Below are 19,284 nucleotides of genomic sequence, written 5' to 3' on the forward strand. Positions count from 1 at the left end.
AGGGGCAGATACCCAAAGTCAGTCCATGAACATGCATTTCTTTTTCAATTTTCCTCGTACTCACATGATATATCTTAGTTCTCTTAGATACCTAGGTAGCCATTCATCTCGGGCATAGAATGTATTCATCATGGTGGCGGGAGTTAAAAGCACGGGAGCTTGCAGTTCTCCCGTAAAGTCCCTGGAAGACAAACAGGCAACGACTAATATAAGAAATCAATTTGTAGGCCATGTTTCATTGTACACGTATACGGGATCACTGTCTTGTTTGCTGTCCCTTGGTCACCTATCAACTATTAAGGAGTCCAAGTCTTACCTTATTGGTATCACCCTCCCTAAGTGAAAGGTGTGTTGAGGTGTCTGGGTAGCAAACACACCAATGCATGTGATAGAACCCCTACTCTCAAGTTTCATGACTTACGGTTGAGTATATAAGGATATGTAATAGAAATATGGTATAAGTCATGAGGCTGGTCACATTTATTCTCCCCTTTAGATTCAGGGGCTCTCTTATATATACGAGATGTGCTGGCTCACCTCTTATTTATTAGCGCCTCTTGAATTCTGCAGTACTTGAACTCGTAAAGGCTCATTGCTATATAACATTAAACATTTCCTAAACCAGTGCTAGGAGAGCTTCACGCTTTGTGATCGTTTTGGGCATGTAGTCAGAGCCACTCTCCTAGATACCGCCTAGAAAGCGCGAAAAGCGAGTTAGCCCCTCACTATGAAGACTCGAATGTGGAAGTTACTACCTAGGAATACAATTCTACGGGCTTAATTATCAAGTCTGAGGCTTGGAACGCCTCTTCACTTTAACTTTTACACACAGGGGTACAATCGCCAAAAGTATGGATGGAGTTTACCGCCAACTAGGAGTAGTTGGTATCGAACTAATCACAATTTATTATCGCAACATTTCATTCTCTAGATGTCCCAAGGGGACTCTCAATTTGCTACCCAGGCTCCATGAAAGCGTTGTTAAATACGCCGTATTCTCATCAGGAGGTTCATCACGAATAGAGGTACACCATCCACACGAAAGCGTATAGTAGAAACTGTAGACCGCACCTATATGTCGCTCACAGGTCGTCTCCTTATGGTTGTTACTTTTAATCTGGCACCGAACATGCCCCTATCTGTACCAGAAACCTTGGTAAAAATATATCTTCGATTTTGTTACCTCAGCTGCATAGGTATTTTTTCTCGAAAGACTTGGCATATTCGAGAAATGACAGAGGAAGATGAGACGATAGACACTTATGCCAGAATTTGACTCCTCTTCCTTAGATGTTTCTACCCCTAAGTCACTAAAGCTAAGTTACTTCATTTCAATCATTCTAGCGCCATTGCTCGTACATAAGAGATAGAATCGTACACCGGGCTGTGAGCTTATAATATGAGCCTCATTGAGTACACATAAAAACTATATTGTTATACTTCAGTATTGCTTGTAGGGTGGTCATATCACTTGGGGTATGCTAGTGTGACTAAGGCTTAGAAATTACTGACAATGAGGCTGTTTGACTTGATCGATACTAGACATCTTCCGCGCATTATTTAAAGGCATCGTTTAAACTATGACTTATAACTTCTGTATAATATATCATCCATCAGGTTGTGGTTGATGCCGGGATTCTTCTATAAAGGGATACACTCAAATCACTCGGGCTAGTAGATCAAGGACATACTCAATCCATTACACATATAGAGGGAACTACAGTACGTACGAATATCCGCCTATGATCGTACTAACTACGTATTTCTTAGGCACGTAGTCAGGATAACTCTGCCGACAAACAGAATCTTGATATTCAGATATCCAGTCATTGATTTACCATCGTAACGAATGTTTGTATTTATCAAATAGACCCACTAATCGGAAAAGCCTCGGCCAACGGTGACATCACTGTATGAAAAAGGGTACTAGAATATTCAAATTTGCCCCACTAAATTGTGAGCGATAGAAATTCTTAAAGGAAACGACTTCGTTCAAGATCAAACACAATATTCCCCGAAATTAGGAAGGAAAAACATATAGAGGAAATAACTATCATTCTATTGAATCCGTCAAAATGTCGACGACGGTTGAGAAGGTAGGCCATGTAACCTCGTACTGATGACTGAAGCGCTAACATGTTCGTAGATTAAAGAAATTGAGTCCGAGGTAAGCCGGCTTGGCCCCCTTCAGAATGTGTATGGATCTGTACCAGATATACTAAATTTTATGCTTGATAGATGGCTCGGACTCAAAAGAACAAGGCGACGTCGTTTCATCTGGGTCAGCTGAAGGCAAAGTTGGCGAAATTGAAGCGCGAACTCCTAACCCCTTCGTCAAGCGGCGGCGGTGGTGGAGGCGCTGGATTCGACGTTGCCAGGACCGGTGTTGCTAGTGTTGGTTTCATCGGCTTTCCATCCGTGGGAAAGAGTACTCTGATGAGTCGATTGACTGGTCAACACTCCGAGGCAGCGGCGTATGAGTTCACCACTCTAACATCCGTGCCTGGCCAGGTCATGTACAATGGTAAGCTATTCACAACCTCCCCTTGCCACCCCCACCTACTCGGGGTCTCTTTATATGGCCTATGTACTTTATTGCGTGGCAGGTGAAGTCTCTGACGTCCAGTGGTACAGGAGCGCCATTACAAATGATTGATCTCCCAGGTATCATCGAGGGAGCCAAGGATGGCAGAGGCCGTGGTCGTCAGGTGATCGCTGTCGCTAAAACTTGCCATTTGATCTTCATCGTCTTAGACGTGAACAAACCCCTGACAGACAAGCGCGTTATCGAAACGGAACTGGAGGGATTCGGTATTCGTATTAACAAAGAACCGCCCAATATCACCTTCAAGAAGAAGGACAAGGGTGGCCTTAACATTACCAGTACCGTACCCCTAACTCACATTGACCATGACGAAATCAGGGCCGTCATGTCCGAATATCGTATCAACTCAGCAGATATTGCGATTCGCTGTGACGCTACTGTTGATGATCTGATCGACATCCTGGAAGCCAAGAGCCGCAGCTATATTCCAGTCATTTACGTTCTCAACAAGATCGACGCCATCAGTATCGAAGAACTGGATCTCTTGTACCGAATTCCCAACGCCGTGCCCATCAGCTCTGAGCATGGGTGGAACGTCGACGAACTAATGGAGGCTATGTACGTCTTTCTCACTCGAATCCCCCCAATCGAGATACTAAATGCAATTAGCTCACACATGGCTAATCTCCTTTTTTATGCAGGTGGGACAAGCTAAAATTGGTCCGGGTTTACACGAAGCCAAAAGGGAAGATGCCGGACTATTCAGCACCTGTCGTGCTTCGTTCCACCAGGTGTACAATCGAAGACTTTGTAAGTACCTCGCGTCGGTAACTTCTGACCGGTACCCTCTGCTGACCAATAAATCACAAGTGCAACGCAATCCACCGGAGCATTGTAGAGCAGTTCAAAACTGCAGTGGTCTATGGAAAGTCTGTCAAGCACCAACCCCAACGCGTGGGGCTCGCCCACGAGTTGGCCGATGAAGATATAGGTAGGTCATTTTTATTCGTCGGCCCCTTAGTCGTCTTACATTTATTTTGGATTGCTAATCTCGACCATGTTAAAGTCACCATTGTCAAGAGATGAGTGGTTGAAATATTGAAAAAAGGGGTCGAATCAAGGTCCCTTGACGCACCTTCGACCCACAATGATGAAGGGCGTTGAAATTCGTTGGCTCCCTTGCTCTCGCGTGCACCTCCGAGCTCGCGATTTCTATATAGCACGATGAATGGATAATGAGTGAATGAATGAATGGCACCTAAAAAGCATTCTTTCATCTTACGATGCTGTCGGGCAGCTTCAGGAACAGGGGCATAACGGATGTCTGCATATTTGCGGATCAAGGGACAGGCCGCAGCCGACGCCGCGGGCGCACCAGTAACGGAAAGTATTTGTTTGCTTTTTTTTCTGGAAGGGGGCCCGATCATGCAAAGAATGGTACAGTAGTGTGGGCAATTTTGCATGCGCGAGGATCTGTTCATACCAGACGCAGGTCCAGGCCTACGAAAGGGTGGCAGCTGGGTTCCCAATTTCGAGAATTGCTATAATATTCCCTTTTTGCGGGGGAATCCCACGATGTGTATGCATAGATACCTACTACTACCTCACAGGTAGTAGGTCATTACATGGTACGTACGTCAGATAAGCAAGCCGCATTTTTATTTTTTTTAAATCCAGAAATTGCCTGAGCGCACTCCGCATACTCCAGAAGACCCAAGCCTGCAACTCGTCCTCCCACCACCTACCACCTGCATAACCGAACGGGTCTCTGTTTCTGCGACCAATGTCTCCGACGAGGCGTGGGGATGCATAAGCGGTGCCTTACCTATCTTCTTTGGAGGAGGCCGTTTAAGGCACGCATTCTTTTCTTGCAGCCCGGGGCGGGCGAACACGCACCACGTACCTACCGCATACATACATAGACGATAGACATCCACCCATCCACCACGCAATTCTCAGCCATCCACACCCATACCCACATCACCCACTCACTCTCACACTCACTCACCACGCTGGACATCTGTTTATGTACGTGTTCTTGGGTATACCTACTACATCTAAGAGTATATATGTATATACGTATGTGAGAATGTGAGTTTTTTGCGCCACAAATGATGAAAGTCCAAACAATTTATTGTCGGTCGCTGTCTTGGCCTTCGCCTTTCTGGTATCGTTGCACCTTAACAGTCGGAGTATTTTGGACCAGTCAAAGACCGAGTATAGCAAATTATCCACTCTCCCAAAGTGGCCGAACGGCAAATTGGTACCTATCTTTCCAACCTTTCACAGCGCTCCTCTAGCCGCCCAAGGTACATCTGACAGCGCCTTCGTGGAGAAAAGTTCTCGATCGTCTCTCTTGTAAAATTTTGGGGGTCATTATTTCATTATTGGGGCTCTAGACGGATACTACCTGGGTACTGTCCCTGTTTCCCTAAACCCAACCTAACTCCTGTCGCTCTCTGTTTCTCCTCTTACTCTGACTCCAACGAAATAACTAGATAGCGTCCCTTTTTTTTGAGATTATCGAATTTCTTGGTTCATTATTCATCTACCTCATGGCCTAGCCATGCGAGACCATGCGAGACAACCTTGCCACCACCCATTACCATTACCAGTACCACTGTTCATTGTTTTTTTTTATTATTATTATTACCATTACTACTACCACACAACAATACGCACATACACACACCCCGAAAGCTTTTTTGTATCTAGCTGACATCTGAACATGGAATTTCCGATGACAAATAACGCCATCTCCTGGGCTTCTCTCCTTGTAACCCATGTTTGCGATTCCAGTAGGCAGTTCAACGCGATTAGGATGTTACCGTACACACACACTTACATCTACGGTTGTTACTGTAACCTCTTGGTAAATAGGTAATTGCCGGGGCTTTTTCTTCCCTTTCATTTGGATTTAGCAGCCTCATTTTTTGGTTTGTTATCTGGGGCAGCTGTGGTAGCCTTGAACCAAACCCTGCTTTTTGCGATCAACTACCTACTTTGTTTTTTCTTTCTCCAAGTGCCTGGCTGCAATGCAAGGCGACAATTACGGGGCAAGTCTATGTCGCGTACCGGTATATGTCTCCAACGTGGCGTTCGCGATCGCATCGCGGATAACTAACTAAATTGCTATGAACCTTGCAAAGCTAAGCTCGATGTAGACTTCTGCCGTTGCTGGCTGCTGATAATAATGCAAATGGCGTCAACTGTCTGTGTGTTGTGCTGTATTGGTGATGTGCGGTGCTGCGTGTGTTGTGCTTCTTCGAACAACTAACCTACCTACCTACCTAACTAATTGTATGTATTTCCCGTTCTTAAATCTGAGATTGCATCTGGTCATTTCTTCGGCAGTACACAACGGCACCTTTCCCGATTAGAAATTATTAATATTATATGACGGATGACGAGGCTTAAATTTCGTAACGTGAACATGTTAGGTGGTATGGATTAGGGATGTATATCTTTCCAAGGGTTGTATATAGGTACTTTATGCTTGTTTTATCACTCACTAATGTCACTAATGCTGCTCGGGGTTGACCATGGGATTCGTACCGTTCCGCACATCGCACGCATCGCTCCCGCGCTGTCAACTAACACCGAGTAGGAGGAGGAGGAGGTTTGCTCCTGGGCGTATGTACTGAAGTAGTTTCGTAAGTCGTATGAGAGAAAAAGGAAGTGAGATTATAGCTAAGGTACTTAACCAATGGTCTATCTTTACGAGGAAAAGTAATCGGCGGCATGACGTTACTTCGATCGCTAGGCAGTGCGCATGGGTTATCTAACTCCGCAGCCGCATCGTCGGCAGCATACCGCTAGGGCCAACGGGGTCCCATGGACGATCAATCTCACGCGGCTTTAAGGAGCATCTTAATGTAAAGCCTAGCTAGGTCATGTATATGTATAGAGGTATATATGAAATCATATATGGGAGGAGTAATCGACTTTGGACTGCAATTATGGTCCCTCAGGGCAGCATGAGAGGGGGGACCAGGGGGTCGCTGAGCCTTGCATGAAGCAGAAGAGCAACTACAAGAGTACCTGGATAGGTGGACGGGTGGATAGGATAGGTACCTAAGTAGATACCTAGGTGCCTGTAGGTAGGTATAGAACTAGGTCTGTAGGCATGTAATAAAAAGCTGCACAGACGCCTCGTGCAAGCTTTTTTGTACAGTTACTGTCACACAAATCTCGGCCTTGTGGGCAACAACTGGTGCTTTTCCTCGCAGCGCTAAGCTCGAACGAGAGCCCTTGCTTTCTAGGATTCAAGCCTCCTCGAGAAGTTAGGCATGGATAGTCCAGGATAGAGATAGATGCTGACCAACTGGAAGATAGCCCGGCGCACGGAAAAGAAATCGCTTGGACCTCCTGATCATTTATGCCCAATCGCCCAACGGACCTCGGTGAAGGCCTCGCGTCTGACCCGGAAATTATGTCCAATGGTCATTCCAGCCTGCACTTCGCGGGCATGCCGTTGGTCGCTCTATCTTTCTGAGAACCAAGACGGTGGAATATTCAGACCTATCTACGCTCTCGCTTTGGAGTTTTGTTGGTTACCTAGATGTTTGTATCGTTGCTTTGCTTGACGCCGAGCCGCTGAAGAACAACATCAACAAAATTCTTGAACGGGTAGAGTTCGTTTCCCACGGCGACAAATGCGGTAATATGGAGATTGCAGTTTTGCCCGGTTTCCTTTTTTTTTCTTCTTTTCTGCGTGCAATTTTTATTTTGTATGCAAGCTGTATCTCACTCACCGGCAGAGCGATGTTGGACGTATGGTTAGATAAATCTCACCGAAAGGCGAGTAAAGTAAGTCATAGAATCATGTTGGTCACAGAATATCTTCCCGACGGTTCGGGGTTTAGATGCTACACGAGCTTGCTTGCCGCGACAGCTTGATAGAACAACCCTCACTTCGGCAAGTGGTACGGGAACACGTTTAGACGAGGTGTCTTGAGAAGGAGAATAAGAGAGACAGAGGGGAGCGAAGCGATGTTCCCCATCGCATTGCTGGTAAATTGTCATGAGACCATTAGATATTCCAAGAGCCTGCCGGAAACAATGCGTTATTTCATGCTCGGACCCGCGCGTGTTGTAGCGCTTTATATTGGATCTATATGTGTAATGTAATAGCCCTCCGAGAGAGGGGAAGATCGTGTAAGTAGGCAGTGTCAGTAGTGTTAGTGGGCGAAATATGTCGAATGAGGTAAAGAGGCCGTTGAAACGTAGATATCTGAACCCTGGTTTGCATGACATCGATCTTTTATGGCCTGCCATGATCTTCCCACGCGCCCACGCGCCCACGATGTTGAGGCTTCCGCTTCCGGCATTGAATGGTTCTCAACCGATGAATTATAGGCATGGGAACTGGGGGAAGGGAAGCAAAACGAAGGTCACGACACCCAACCGGCAGGGCAGCAGGGTCGAGGAAAAAACTCACAGACCTTAGATGGGGGGCTTCCCACTTTCTCCCCCTTCCGTTGCTCATCGGTCTTGGACCTTGGGGGGGGGGGGGGGGGACAGGGGCCCCCGTATGCCGCTCATCTCAATTTGACCTGGTCAAAGTTGTCTCACAAGACGGAGATAATGGGCATTACGCACTATGTATAATGATGTATAAGGTATGTATGTATATGTGTGGTTGTAAGAAGTCGCAAAATGACCTCGTTCGGCTCGGCGACCACAATGAAAAGGCTCAATACCCCCTCCTTTGTCATCATATGGTCCGATTATGGCCGAATTGGCAAATCCAGACGAGCTGCCTTGTCGGGGGGTGGAAAAGCCCCCCTCGCGCGAGACAACGCCCGCTTCTTTTATTTTTCAGGATCACTACCGTAAACGGGTAGGCGAAGGAGTGCCCAGGTGAGCTTCGAGCGGATCTGAAAAAGGTGAATGGAAAGTGGAGGGGGGAAATAATATGGTATCGTCATCTAAGTAATACGCGTTCTCTGTACCCGGAACGGTTGGTGACTGGATATGTTTCTAAACTGGATTTCAGAGGTGAGGGGCTTACTTCAAGCTGTGTTCGAAGTTTTCTCGAGCTCTGGAGATCTGGCTCGCTAGCAGACCCTGCATGTTCGTCAAATAAAATCGCAAGGACAACCTATTTTATGACGATCCGTCTAGAGACGGAAACGGTGGCAGAGAGTGGCCCATGTTTGCCCTATGAGAAGGCGATACGGTCCGTTTCTTAAATGGGGCAGATAAACCATGGTACCCTGCTGAAAGTCCCTGCTAGTCAGCCCGTCAACGAGTCCGCTAACACCAAAAAGAACTCAGTGGAGAAGAGAGCGAACGAAGCCAAGCTCTTCGAAATACCTCATTCAACGTCTTTCATTCGAAGTTGCGGCACAGGGGACTCGTACATAGCGTACATAGTAGAGACTCGTAGGGACTTGCTGACTTCCAAGACTTTTCGGTCGACTTAAGCCTGCAATCCTTCCCGCCGAAGTTACCTGCGTAAGTATCGCGACGGCTCATCCGGTCTTTGGTTCCTAATATTGTGTCAACCCGGTTTTAGTTTAAACCCATTCATCTCATCATTCAACTATCGTGAGCCAAGCCTAAATAAAGATGGTCCCCGTAACAGGGTTATCTCATCTATTCGCTATGGTTGCGTCTCGATCTTCTTATATTATATTATTTATTATTTATTAATATCCCGTCGTCCCTTTTTTTAAGGAGGGTGTGACACTATTGAATAATATGTAGGTACATAGTACACTACCTAGGTAGGTAACTAACTTAGTTACTTAACTAATGAGAGCAAGCTGACAAGATAGAAAGAGAGAGGTGAGTGAGAAGAGAAAGAGGAGAAACAGAGGAAGGATTTAGCTATGTAAGAAGCCTATGTAAAAGCGCGCCGCTCCTTGGCCCAGCTTTTTCCCATGTGGGGTTTATTCCAGGACTCCCATAAATCACCTAATAAGAAATAGGCAGGATTTGCTATCGCTTCTCTTGTTAATGTATTCATAATCCATATCCATAACCCCATCATCTTTTTTTTTTTTCATTTTGATGATCCCCATGCCCTTAGTTCCACCTCGGGAGCATCCAGTTACCCGCATTTTAGTCAGATTCGGTTGACCTGACAAGCCAGATCGGCTGGCCCCTCGTTGCTGATTTTCTCCTCTTTCTCTCTTTCGCCGACGCCGCGAGAGAAGCGCTTGCGTTCTAAGAGGACGAGAGAAGAGAGAAAGAGAGACACATATACACGCACATATACATATGCCTACATACACTAAAAACCACTAGACAGGAACATGGCGAGCAGCCACCCCCCGAACCGGGAGGGTTGGGTCTGATCGAGAAAAAGCCACATGTGTTTCGTGTTGTAAAATTATTATTATGTTATTATCAGAGGAGCTTGAGTGTGTGCTGAAGAAGTCTTTTCTTTGGATTCTCTCGCATTTCATTCGGCTTGTCTCATGTTATTGCTACGTTCAACGTGTACGGCTTGCCGAATGCCCCGGGGGGCGCTTTCAGTTGCTTTTTGCGGCCCTTGTCGATTTCCCCCGTCCTGATGGGCATGGCTTGTAGTCTATTCCCAGGATAACTCTCCAGTTGTGGTTTCTCTGACAAGTTAAAAAAGCACGGTAGCATCGGTAGCATCGTGGTCCTCTCCACACACCTTGAAGATTCGACCCCGGCTAGCTAGCCCTCTCTAGACGCACATCCATGGGCCTAACCACATTAATTCATCTGTACCTTTGAGTAAAGACCCTCGTCCTGTCAGACCTGTCATACCACATTCTTATCCCTCGAGGGTTACCACACACACCCCCCTCCCCTTCTAGGTATCTTGTTATTCAGGGCCCCCGGACTCGACGGGCAAAGTCTACAACATCCCTGTTACTGCATACAGACTTACATATGTATCTATCTATGTACGGTCCTCCACATGTTTCTGTCTAGCATCTAGCCCTACCTTTCGCCGTGCATCTTTGATATTCCTATCTTGAAAAGCCATAGCTATGAGACTGCATTGCGGCGTCTTCTATTAGGAGAGCCAAACCTTCAATCGAAGGTTGAGCTGGTGAAATCGAAAGAAAAAGAAAAAGCAGCTTTATTTATTGGTTTTTCCTAGTTGATTCTGTTTGCTACGTCGTCCCCCCCCTACTCAATACTACTGCTACGTACCTTTGTCAACCCTTCGGCCGTTTCCATTTACACCAACTGTATAAGCCAATCTCTCTCCCGCTTTTTGCTCCTCGATGCACGTTAAGGGAACGGGAAAGAGAGACAACTCAGGGGAAAAATAGAGAATAGGGAAACGAGAACAAGTCGGGAGACGTGGCCTCGTTGAAGAAGGGTGTAAAGAGTTGGGTTTAACTTGGTAGCAACGGTAGGCCCCCAAGGTGATTGTTGGTTGGTTCTTCCAAAAGTCGACCGTCTATTGTTGCGCATGGAAATACGACAACACCATACAACTAGCTACCTCACTCGAGATTTGCGCTTCCACGTCCATTCTCATTTCGGGAGACTTGCCGGTCAACCTTTTGCCAGACCGCCAGCCAACTTATTGCTGCAGCTCCCAACAGCGCACGAAGGACAAGTGAACTATACACACCACAGGCCACGGCACACCTGCCCCCATAAAGGACCAATTGGTTGACTGAAATCCTGAATATGCATGCCGTCTCCCGCCCGTAAAAGTCGAGTTGCCAGAAATCCCGTTCCCGGTTGATCAACGCAGTCGCCAGCGCCAATCCTACCATTCTAACGGACTCGGTGCTGCAGAGTCGTTGCAAACCTCACATCTCGCGGAAACAGCATACAACACTGGGTAGTCTATATCGTGACAGTCAGTCAATGCGGGCCATAGCCGACGGATCATACCAACTCTCCAGTATAGGCGGCTCATTTGGAACGCTAGCCATGCACAATACAATAATCGGCTCAACTGGTATAGACCAGGATAACCATCTCGCTCATGATAATTCGTATCCGAACGAACAGTGGGTCGACATAAACAACGCCTATACCCATATGGCCATGAGTTACGGCGGGGACTACTATGCTCCGCCGGTAACTCATGGATTACCTTCAGAATCTATCGGCATGGCTCCGCCTCCTGTTCCGCATCAGATGCATAGCCATTCGCACAACAACTATGCGAGTCAACTTCCGCATCCATTGATAATACCAACACAGCAACCCTCGCAGGTGCAGTGGCCAAGTCTTCGGACGAACCCGTCTCAGAACTATTCACAACCACCTGTACCAATTCCCCCGGCCTCAGCTCCTTTGAGACAACAGCCGAGGCTGCCAACGATCAACACGTCGCAGCCCAGAAAGACGCTTACGGACGAAGACCGTCGAAACATGTGTTTATTTCACGAAGACAATCCTCATGCTAAACAGACGGAAATCGGACAAAAATTTGGAGTAGAGCGAAGGTAAAGTCGAAAGGTGTTGATGCGAATCTCGGTTGCTAACGTTCTCGTGACAGTACTGTATCGAAGGTGCTGCGAAGGAAGGAATTATACCTCAATCTGGACAGTCAGGGTGGCTCTCCTGTGAAAAAATCAAAAGGGAAATCCCCGCCAGACATTGAGCGGGCTCTAGCAAACTGGGTAAGGGGCCAGCAAAAGAAGGGAGTTGTAGTCAGCGACACTCAGATGGAAGAGAAGGCGAGGGTGTTCTGTACTGGTTCTGACAGTCCCCTCAAAACCATCACAGCCTCTTGGATCGAGAAGTTCAAGCAGAAGCACAATATCGGCCCTGGGAAATTAATTCGTAGAGCATCGGAGACTGCGATTCCTGACAATGCTCGACTTGACACTGGCTCACCGCTATTATCTACCACGCAAACACCAGGAGGTATTTCGCCGGCATCGCCAACCAACCAAACGGCTTCACCACAACCTTCCTCAGCGATCGAGAAATCCGCGAGTAGAGAATCACTTTCTACTAATTTTATGGATTTTGAGTCCAACGGGTACCGACACCCTCACTCCCAAAGCTCAACTTCGCTCTCCAGTGCTGTTACGGACCCACCAAGTTCCACGTTTTCTGCGGGTGCCTTCAGTCCGACTTCGCAATTCAACTTCTCTCCAGACCCGAACTCTGGAATGTTTACCGATAGGAACCAGCAGATACCAGGAAACCCTAACTTCCAACGACCGCGGAGTCAGACGGTACCGGACTTGGGAAACCTCGAGTACATCAACCAGTCGCAGTCCAGCGAGCCGTTGACCCCAAAATACAGCCAATCTGGAACGGCGCCCTCCTCAGCCCTCGAGTCTCCAACTCACGAGATGTCCGCCCCGCCTTTCGGAGGCCTTGATTCGGCGATTTCACCCCCCACCCAGCTCCACCATGTAAGCAGTAATAGCAGCCTGACCGGCCGATCAAGTTGCTCGGGGACAGCACCGATCCCCGTTACGACAATGGGCTCTTCGCCGAGTTCTCCCACGCAGGAGGATGCTAGACGGGCCGCGGACACGCTTCTGGGGTTCATGCAACGATTCGAAGGCTCCGGCTTGGTCGACCAACATGACTTCATTACGGTTATGAAACTGACTGAGAAACTGAGGCTACAGTTACCACTGCCACACGGGGGGCCACAGGCCAACTCGGCCATCCAGGGGCTTGGTGGTCTGTCTAGGATACCGGAAGGTGATACCGAGATGACTACGGGTGTCTCGCCTCTAGTTAAGAGCGAGACTATGATGAGTGTATGACCACTTGAATCCGTTCATTTTACAGGACGTCCCGGTACAGTTATGGATTTAGACAACTAAGTCCTTCGTTCTACGGCTTCGAGTGTTTCGCCTCCTAAATCAGGAATAAAGAAACGATGGCATCCAAAATAGACCGCTAGATTCTTCGCGTCAAAGGTTTGGGAAGACATCTGGAGTTTAACGAGTTATACTATACCCCCCTTAACTCCAGGTCAGCTAAGAACAAGTCTCACGACAAGCCGCGAGAACCGAGGATAGCAGTAACATATAACCCATAACTCGAACTGATACGGAACGGCCAACATCAACAGGAACAAGGACAAGGAAAAATTGATAATAACAGAAAAAGATTTTAAAAAATATCAAACAAACCACCAAACGAAACTACCGAGCGAAGTAATTATATACACTATATTCTCACGAAGCCTCATATTTATACATATACCCCGCCGCCCCGCCGCGCGCCCCTTAAGCGATTGATTATACCCGAAATTCGAGCAATCGAGCCCCCCGCCATCGACGAAGGAGTAAAGGAAAGGATGGGATTTTAGGAGGAAAGAGTAGGAAACTGATTTTAGCTTCTTCTTCACCTCGAAAGTGGAAAGCTATTTTGATACTATCACCATATTGTCTGTCAAAATCTATCTGTCCCGTCCATCGGCAACAAGACTTTTGTCCCGCTCACGCGAAAATTATATCTGTCTGTCTATCGACAATATCGGAACGGATCCGCGAAATTCTGGAGAAAAATATATCCCAATTTTTTGGCTTTTCTTTTCTTTTCTATTTCTTACCTTTTCCTCGTTTAGCTTTCCTCTTTTTTAGTTCTTGGTTTCTAAAAAGATTCCCCCATCGTATATATTTTTGTGTATGTATGTGTGTTCTGTGTTTGTTGTTTCTGTACTAGCGTTCCGATGAGCCCTTCGCTATGTTGGATGGGGAATTTGGGAAAAGGGTATAGCAAAGAGATGGAAAAGACGGCCAAACAAGCAATACCACCTACACACTCGTTACAGCCAGACAGACAAATGATTTGGGCAGGGAAGACAGGACTATCCTGTTTGTCCGCGGAGGAATGGCAATTGGAAGGGTGGAGTGGGAAACCGGGGGGAAACGAAGGCGTGAAGGTGTTTGGTGATCGGGGTTTGGGGAGTATTCAAGTGGAAAGGGGAGTCCTTGTTTTGGTTTTCTTTCTTGGTTCATTGGTTGATTTGATTATTGATTGTTTCTCTTTTTGATTACATCTCTACATAGCAGCAGCACTACCAGGCGTTCATCCGGGAATTCGGTTTTTCTTCTCTCTAGGTAAACCTGACATTAATTGAATTGGCACTGCTCTCGTTCTCCTCTTTAGGCATCCGTCATCTATCCACGTCCATTCATCTTCCTCCAATCCCGAATTCCCTACCTACCCCCTAGAAGAAAGTAACGGCATCAAGGGGCGCACCGTTTACACTAGGAGAAGGTACCTAGTAAACTTACTACTCTTCTTTCAGGGCTGTCTGTCTCAGTCTCATCGAGATGCCGGGGCGAGGAAGAAGTCGGAAGACGTAGCGAGCCTAGTCTAGCAGGCCGTCGTCTTCAAGCTCGCAATGAACACCCTCCGGGGGACAATTAGGTTACACTCCGTAAGGAAAAGGGGGGGGCCTGGTTTCTGTTCCGGCCGTGCCAATTGTCCCAAAACTATGACCGAGACTTATTTATTTTTGGAATAATTCAACTGGCGTCTACTAGTACCCTATACCTAAGTGGTTCTTTCACAAGCTAAAATCACTAATAATACGTAGCAGATTAGGTAGTATGTAGAGTAGTAGTTAGAGTAACACATACCTAAAGTAATAAACATCGAAACGGGAGATCTGGGCGTGGGCGGCTCTGTTGTTACTCCTCTCTCGGAGTGTCTTGTCCCTCGGCTGCTCCCCCGTCAGTTCTCTCCTGCTGCAGCTTTCTGTTGGCAAAAAACAAAACTGATGTTGCATTGCATGAAGAGGGTGCGCTCGATCTGGACAGGGCGGTGCATGAAACTCTGAAACTTTTTAAATTTTCTTCATGTCTGTTCTAACAACAGGTACGTACGTACATAGTAGTTACATGGCGGTATATGTTGGTTGGGTATCAATCATTAACATTACTTATTTTATTTACGAGAAGAAACCGAATGTCCGGCCCCTCCTTTAACTTAGCCTCTCCTCCCACAGTTCGATGACCCCCTTCTCGGCTAGTTCGGGCATGAGGCGCACTAAAACGAGCTCTAGAATCCCGTATATCAGATGCTTATTACAATAGGGATCTGAGAAGATGTCGAGAATGCCGGTTTCGATCTCGGATAATATTCTGTTCTGTTCCTCGTCCTCTTCTCCTTCGTCACACATGTCAGCCCGATTGTCGCCACCGGCCTCGGTCGGCCGCACACCGGTGTCTCCAAATTGCCGCTTTGAACTTTCTGGGGTCAACGTTGCATAATGGTCTCTAACAGATTTGCCCCCATCGGTAAGCCGCACGCGTGCAACTTCCTCTCCAGTGTCACTGGCATTATGTGCTGTGTTATTACTACTGGCCTTAAACGGTCCGGACCGCCAGCTCGTACTCTTTCGAGCGATAGTCGATCTGGCAGGCCACGGCCAGGTACTGCTACCATAATAAAGCCTGCCCACCCTCTTCGGAACAAGCGCCAAAAGCGCGCTAGCGCATCTGCGACGCAGGGCCGCCAGCTGCGCGTCAGATGAAGGAGGGATCAAGCTAGGAGCGCCTGGGGCGTTATTAGGGAAGACGACACCTCGCACTGCTCGAAGGAGCGGGGGTAGACGGGCAGGATCGAGGATATTGGCGTGGATATGATGTGAAAGAAGTCTGTGCGAGATCAGTATAGAGCGAAACCATGTAGTAGAGAACATTAATAGAAGCTTCTAAGGAAAGGTATTGTAGGGGACGTGGGGGCTCGGTAGTACATGTGTTACCAGATGCGGGATGGTTCGAGGGGGAATTAGGGTACGAATAGGGTACGCGATGTTGCAATGGAGTGCTAAGACGCGGAATTCAAAAAGAGTGAGATTTCCCTAGGCTGCTAGGGCAGACAATCTGATCCCCTCTGTAAAACCCTTGCTGCGCGACCATGGCTTCATGACAAAGGTACTGATGACGAATTGCAACCACACTTTAGAGATGATTGATAATGCAGAAGCCTACTACGCATGACTTGTATCAAATGGGCAAGAGATGTGAGGCTTCAAGGGATTATGGAGCTTTGCCTGGGGGAGAGAGCTCGTGCAGGGGAGCTATAAGCTGCATAAGCCCTGAGAGGGGGCTACATCCCTGGTCTTTTCTGTTCCTATCCGATCGGGGAAGGAGTGCGACGATGGCGGTCCTTTTGGCGCAAAATTGCGAGGCCGAGCTCTAATAGACTGAGATCGATTGACTTTGGACGGAACGGGCCAAGGTGGTGTATGATACCTGCACAACCCGGCACCAGGGTAGTTCGACAGCCACAGTGTCGCGCTCGGAAAGGTTTCAAGACACCCCGGTCTAAGCTACGCAAGATAGGGCCACCCTTGGACGATCGAATCTGACTTGTATCTAAAGCTGAACCATAGTCGTCGTCATCGTTGTTTATTTCCACCGTCAAACCAAATTTGTGTATATTGCAATATGGTCACTAGCCATGAGCAATACGAGAAAGGGCTAGCATTGAGATAGAATAGTTAGAGGTTGATTAGGAAAGCTACCAGGCTTGGAGAAAAGGATCCGCCGTAAAAGTTCCTAGCCTAACAACGCGCGTCGGAGGCATGGCCGTGCGTGCGGGAACGGTAGAGGTGGGTCCTAGCCGTACAAAGCGAAAGTGAAAATGGTTCGTGGCGTCGTACTAAGGTCGACGGACTGACTCTGAAGATCCTTGGTCTATGGACGGGAATCCCTGCAAGTTCCAAAGTTGGGCGCGTAAATAAGGCTCGCGGATGGCTAGTTAGGCCTGGCAGACTCAGCCCCGCGCCGTTTATCGTGCAATCGGATGAAGGATATCGAGGTTTACCCGGTCATTGGTCGTTCAAAAAGGATGACCCCTGGCATAATAAAGTATCTCTATGGGGGCTCCCTGGCGATTATCGGACTTTGGGGTGGTTCCCTGTTTATCCGGTCGCGACGTGAGAGGGTTGGGGACTTGGTTGCACAGTACCTCCCTCTACTAAGAGGTTGGTCTTTACTGAAAAGGGCCTGGGCTTAGACTTGGGTATGGGTGCCTTCGTTTTGGTTGATCTGCCAAGCCGATTTCCGAACGTCTATGGAAATTAATATTGTGATGGGGGACGAAATGGTCGTCATGCACACTTGCGAGACGAGACGTTTCTGAATTATGAATGGACCAAACTCAGATCCAGTGACCTGAAGCGCATGCGAGGTGACGAGATAGGTGCTTCTGGGATGGAGGGTGAAAAGGAGATTGATTCGCCTACCTATCGATCATCCCGTCAAGCCCTCCCAAGTTTCCCGGACCTCTCAGAGCTCCCCATTGCGCCATGGACAGAGCTCCGCTCATCCATGGCATGCGGGCGTCTATTTCGAGTAGATTCCCAACGCAAGACCATATTTTGAAGTCGGCGATGGGAACCTTGACTGGTTGCGAATGAGCCTCGAGATTTGTTGGAGGATGATAGTGTGACTCTTCTGGATCACCATGAGACGATGGATTAACCTTGCGGGTCAATATAGGGGTACACCTCGCAGGGAGTGTTCGTGATAGCATTATGGTGCCAATAATGAAACGTATCGAGTTCACTATAACGAAACCCCACTGTATCGCGGACCAGAATGCCTGTTGGATATACAAGCTATGCTTCTCCGTAATTGACGGACTTATGCCGGTGCCTGGCCCTAGCTTGATGCTCGGTTCAGTGTTCTCAGGCCCAGAACCCTCCGATGAACTTCTTGTACGCACGAATCTCGTTAGTATAATCAGGCCTTCCCATATAAGCCATGGCTCCGAAATTTTATTGGCAACAAGGTTACCAATGATAAGTTCTGAGAATAATTGTCCAACCAGCGTCGTCAAGCACTCATTTTCGAGATCCTCGGTTGGAAGTAAAACAGCTAGAACGCCTTGCACTAAAAGTTGGCGGTATGCACTTTCATTGTCTGCTTGAACCTGTATACCACCATGTCCAGACTTAGGAACTGGTGACAAGGCCGGTAGCGGCCAGAGTGAATGGTAGATCTCGCGTGGATTGGCCTCGACTGGTGGCCGTGCCAGTGAGTTCTTTGCAGTCCGATACGCTAGAATATATTGTCAGCGATGAGAAATCAAGGCCGAACTTGATTTTGATTTTTGATAGTCGGGTAAGCTAGAGAATGGGCATGTGGCCAACCTCGAATATGTGCATCTAGCAAGTCCGGAAGCTCATCAAACAATAGACTCTCAAGATCCACCTTCCGCAGCCTCTGCTCCAATGCGCGGGTGCAATGAGCGATGATCTGTACGATTTCGGCGACAAAAGTCTCGTCCGGTGTGATCTTGTTGTACCAATTTTGGACAAACTCCTTGATGATGACGGCTATGAGGGCATATAGTTGAAGATCCACATCGTTTCGACTAGTAAGAGGTGGCAGGAGGTCTTGAATGGGTGGAGTCGTATTCCTTTCCCTATCGGTCAGGTGCTGGGCACATAGTGCTCGGCGTATGAAGGCTGCAGTGGCCTTGTCGGATAGGAAGTCAGACGATACAGGACGAGTGGACCGGCGAGGCGCTGAGGAGGGTGGAGTCGCACGGGGCGAATTCGATGTCTTGCTGCCAGTAGAGGAAACGGACTCTGGATTGGTGCTCGATGTCGCTGGCGCCTTTAGACTAGTCGGGACCGTACTACCTTTAGGCGGGATGGGGCCCGCTGGTGTTGCTGTCATGCCCGTTCGAAGGATGGTAGTAAGGGAATGTTCATCAGATTATCGTCATGACATTTGCTATTTGGCGGTGAAGAAGTGTCTTGTCTTCTTTTTTTAGTGGTATTGGGTTATTGTGGTAAAAAGGAGCGAAGTTTCCGAGGTTACGAGGTTGTAAAGTAGGTTGGTTTA

General features: G+C 47.7%; 4 protein-coding genes across 4 annotated transcripts; 2 read left to right on the plus strand and 2 right to left on the minus strand.

Annotated features, from left to right (window-relative positions):
- Window positions 1–1,961: 1,961 nt before the first annotated feature.
- On the plus strand, window positions 1,962–3,730 carry F4822DRAFT_13823 (P-loop containing nucleoside triphosphate hydrolase protein). The gene is made up of 7 exons (XM_051452802.1): window positions 1,962–2,096; window positions 2,147–2,167; window positions 2,239–2,524; window positions 2,635–3,163; window positions 3,247–3,355; window positions 3,416–3,536; window positions 3,612–3,730. The coding sequence occupies exons 1-7, from the start codon at window positions 2,076–2,078 to the stop codon at window positions 3,629–3,631; spliced, it is 1,107 nt and encodes a 368-aa protein (XP_051319233.1). The 5' UTR covers window positions 1,962–2,075; the 3' UTR covers window positions 3,632–3,730.
- A 3,497-nt stretch (window positions 3,731–7,227) lies between these two features.
- On the minus strand, window positions 7,228–8,056 carry F4822DRAFT_13889 (uncharacterized protein). Its single transcript, XM_051452809.1, has one exon. It carries the CDS (start codon window positions 7,820–7,822, stop codon window positions 7,325–7,327), a length of 498 nt encoding a protein of 165 aa, XP_051319234.1. The 5' UTR covers window positions 7,823–8,056; the 3' UTR covers window positions 7,228–7,324.
- Window positions 8,057–11,258: 3,202 nt separating this feature from the next.
- Window positions 11,259–13,687, plus strand: F4822DRAFT_13898 (uncharacterized protein). The gene is made up of 2 exons (XM_051452811.1): window positions 11,259–11,943; window positions 11,997–13,687. The coding sequence occupies exons 1-2, from the start codon at window positions 11,357–11,359 to the stop codon at window positions 13,228–13,230; spliced, it is 1,821 nt and encodes a 606-aa protein (XP_051319235.1). The 5' UTR covers window positions 11,259–11,356; the 3' UTR covers window positions 13,231–13,687.
- Window positions 13,688–15,404: 1,717 nt separating this feature from the next.
- On the minus strand, window positions 15,405–19,116 carry F4822DRAFT_423930 (PXA domain-containing protein; the record flags this gene model as incomplete). The annotated part of the gene is made up of 3 exons (XM_051460063.1): window positions 15,405–16,080; window positions 17,676–18,492; window positions 18,585–19,116. The coding sequence occupies 3 exons, from the start codon at window positions 19,114–19,116 to the stop codon at window positions 15,405–15,407; spliced, it is 2,025 nt and encodes a 674-aa protein (XP_051319236.1).
- Window positions 19,117–19,284: the final 168 nt, after the last annotated feature.

This window comes from Hypoxylon trugodes (assembly GCF_022578975.1).
Source record: "Hypoxylon trugodes strain CBS 135444 unplaced genomic scaffold F4822scaffold_1, whole genome shotgun sequence".
NCBI classification, from domain to species: Eukaryota; Fungi; Ascomycota; class Sordariomycetes; order Xylariales; family Hypoxylaceae; genus Hypoxylon; species Hypoxylon trugodes.

Coding starts and splice junctions, on each gene's coding strand:
- F4822DRAFT_13823 (XM_051452802.1), top strand. CDS start 2,076: ATGTCGACGACGGTTGAGAAG. Junction 2,525..2,634: donor TGGCCAGGTCATGTACAATG/GTAAGCTATTCA, acceptor CCAGTGGTACAG/GAGCGCCATTACAAATGATT. Junction 3,164..3,246: donor GACGAACTAATGGAGGCTAT/GTACGTCTTTCT, acceptor TTTTTTATGCAG/GTGGGACAAGCTAAAATTGG.
- F4822DRAFT_13889 (XM_051452809.1), bottom strand. CDS start 7,822: ATGGCAGGCCATAAAAGATCGATGTCATGCAAACCAGGGTTCAGATAT.
- F4822DRAFT_13898 (XM_051452811.1), top strand. CDS start 11,357: ATGCGGGCCATAGCCGACGGATCATACCAACTCTCCAGTATAGGCGGC. Junction 11,944..11,996: donor AAATTTGGAGTAGAGCGAAG/GTAAAGTCGAAA, acceptor TTCTCGTGACAG/TACTGTATCGAAGGTGCTGC.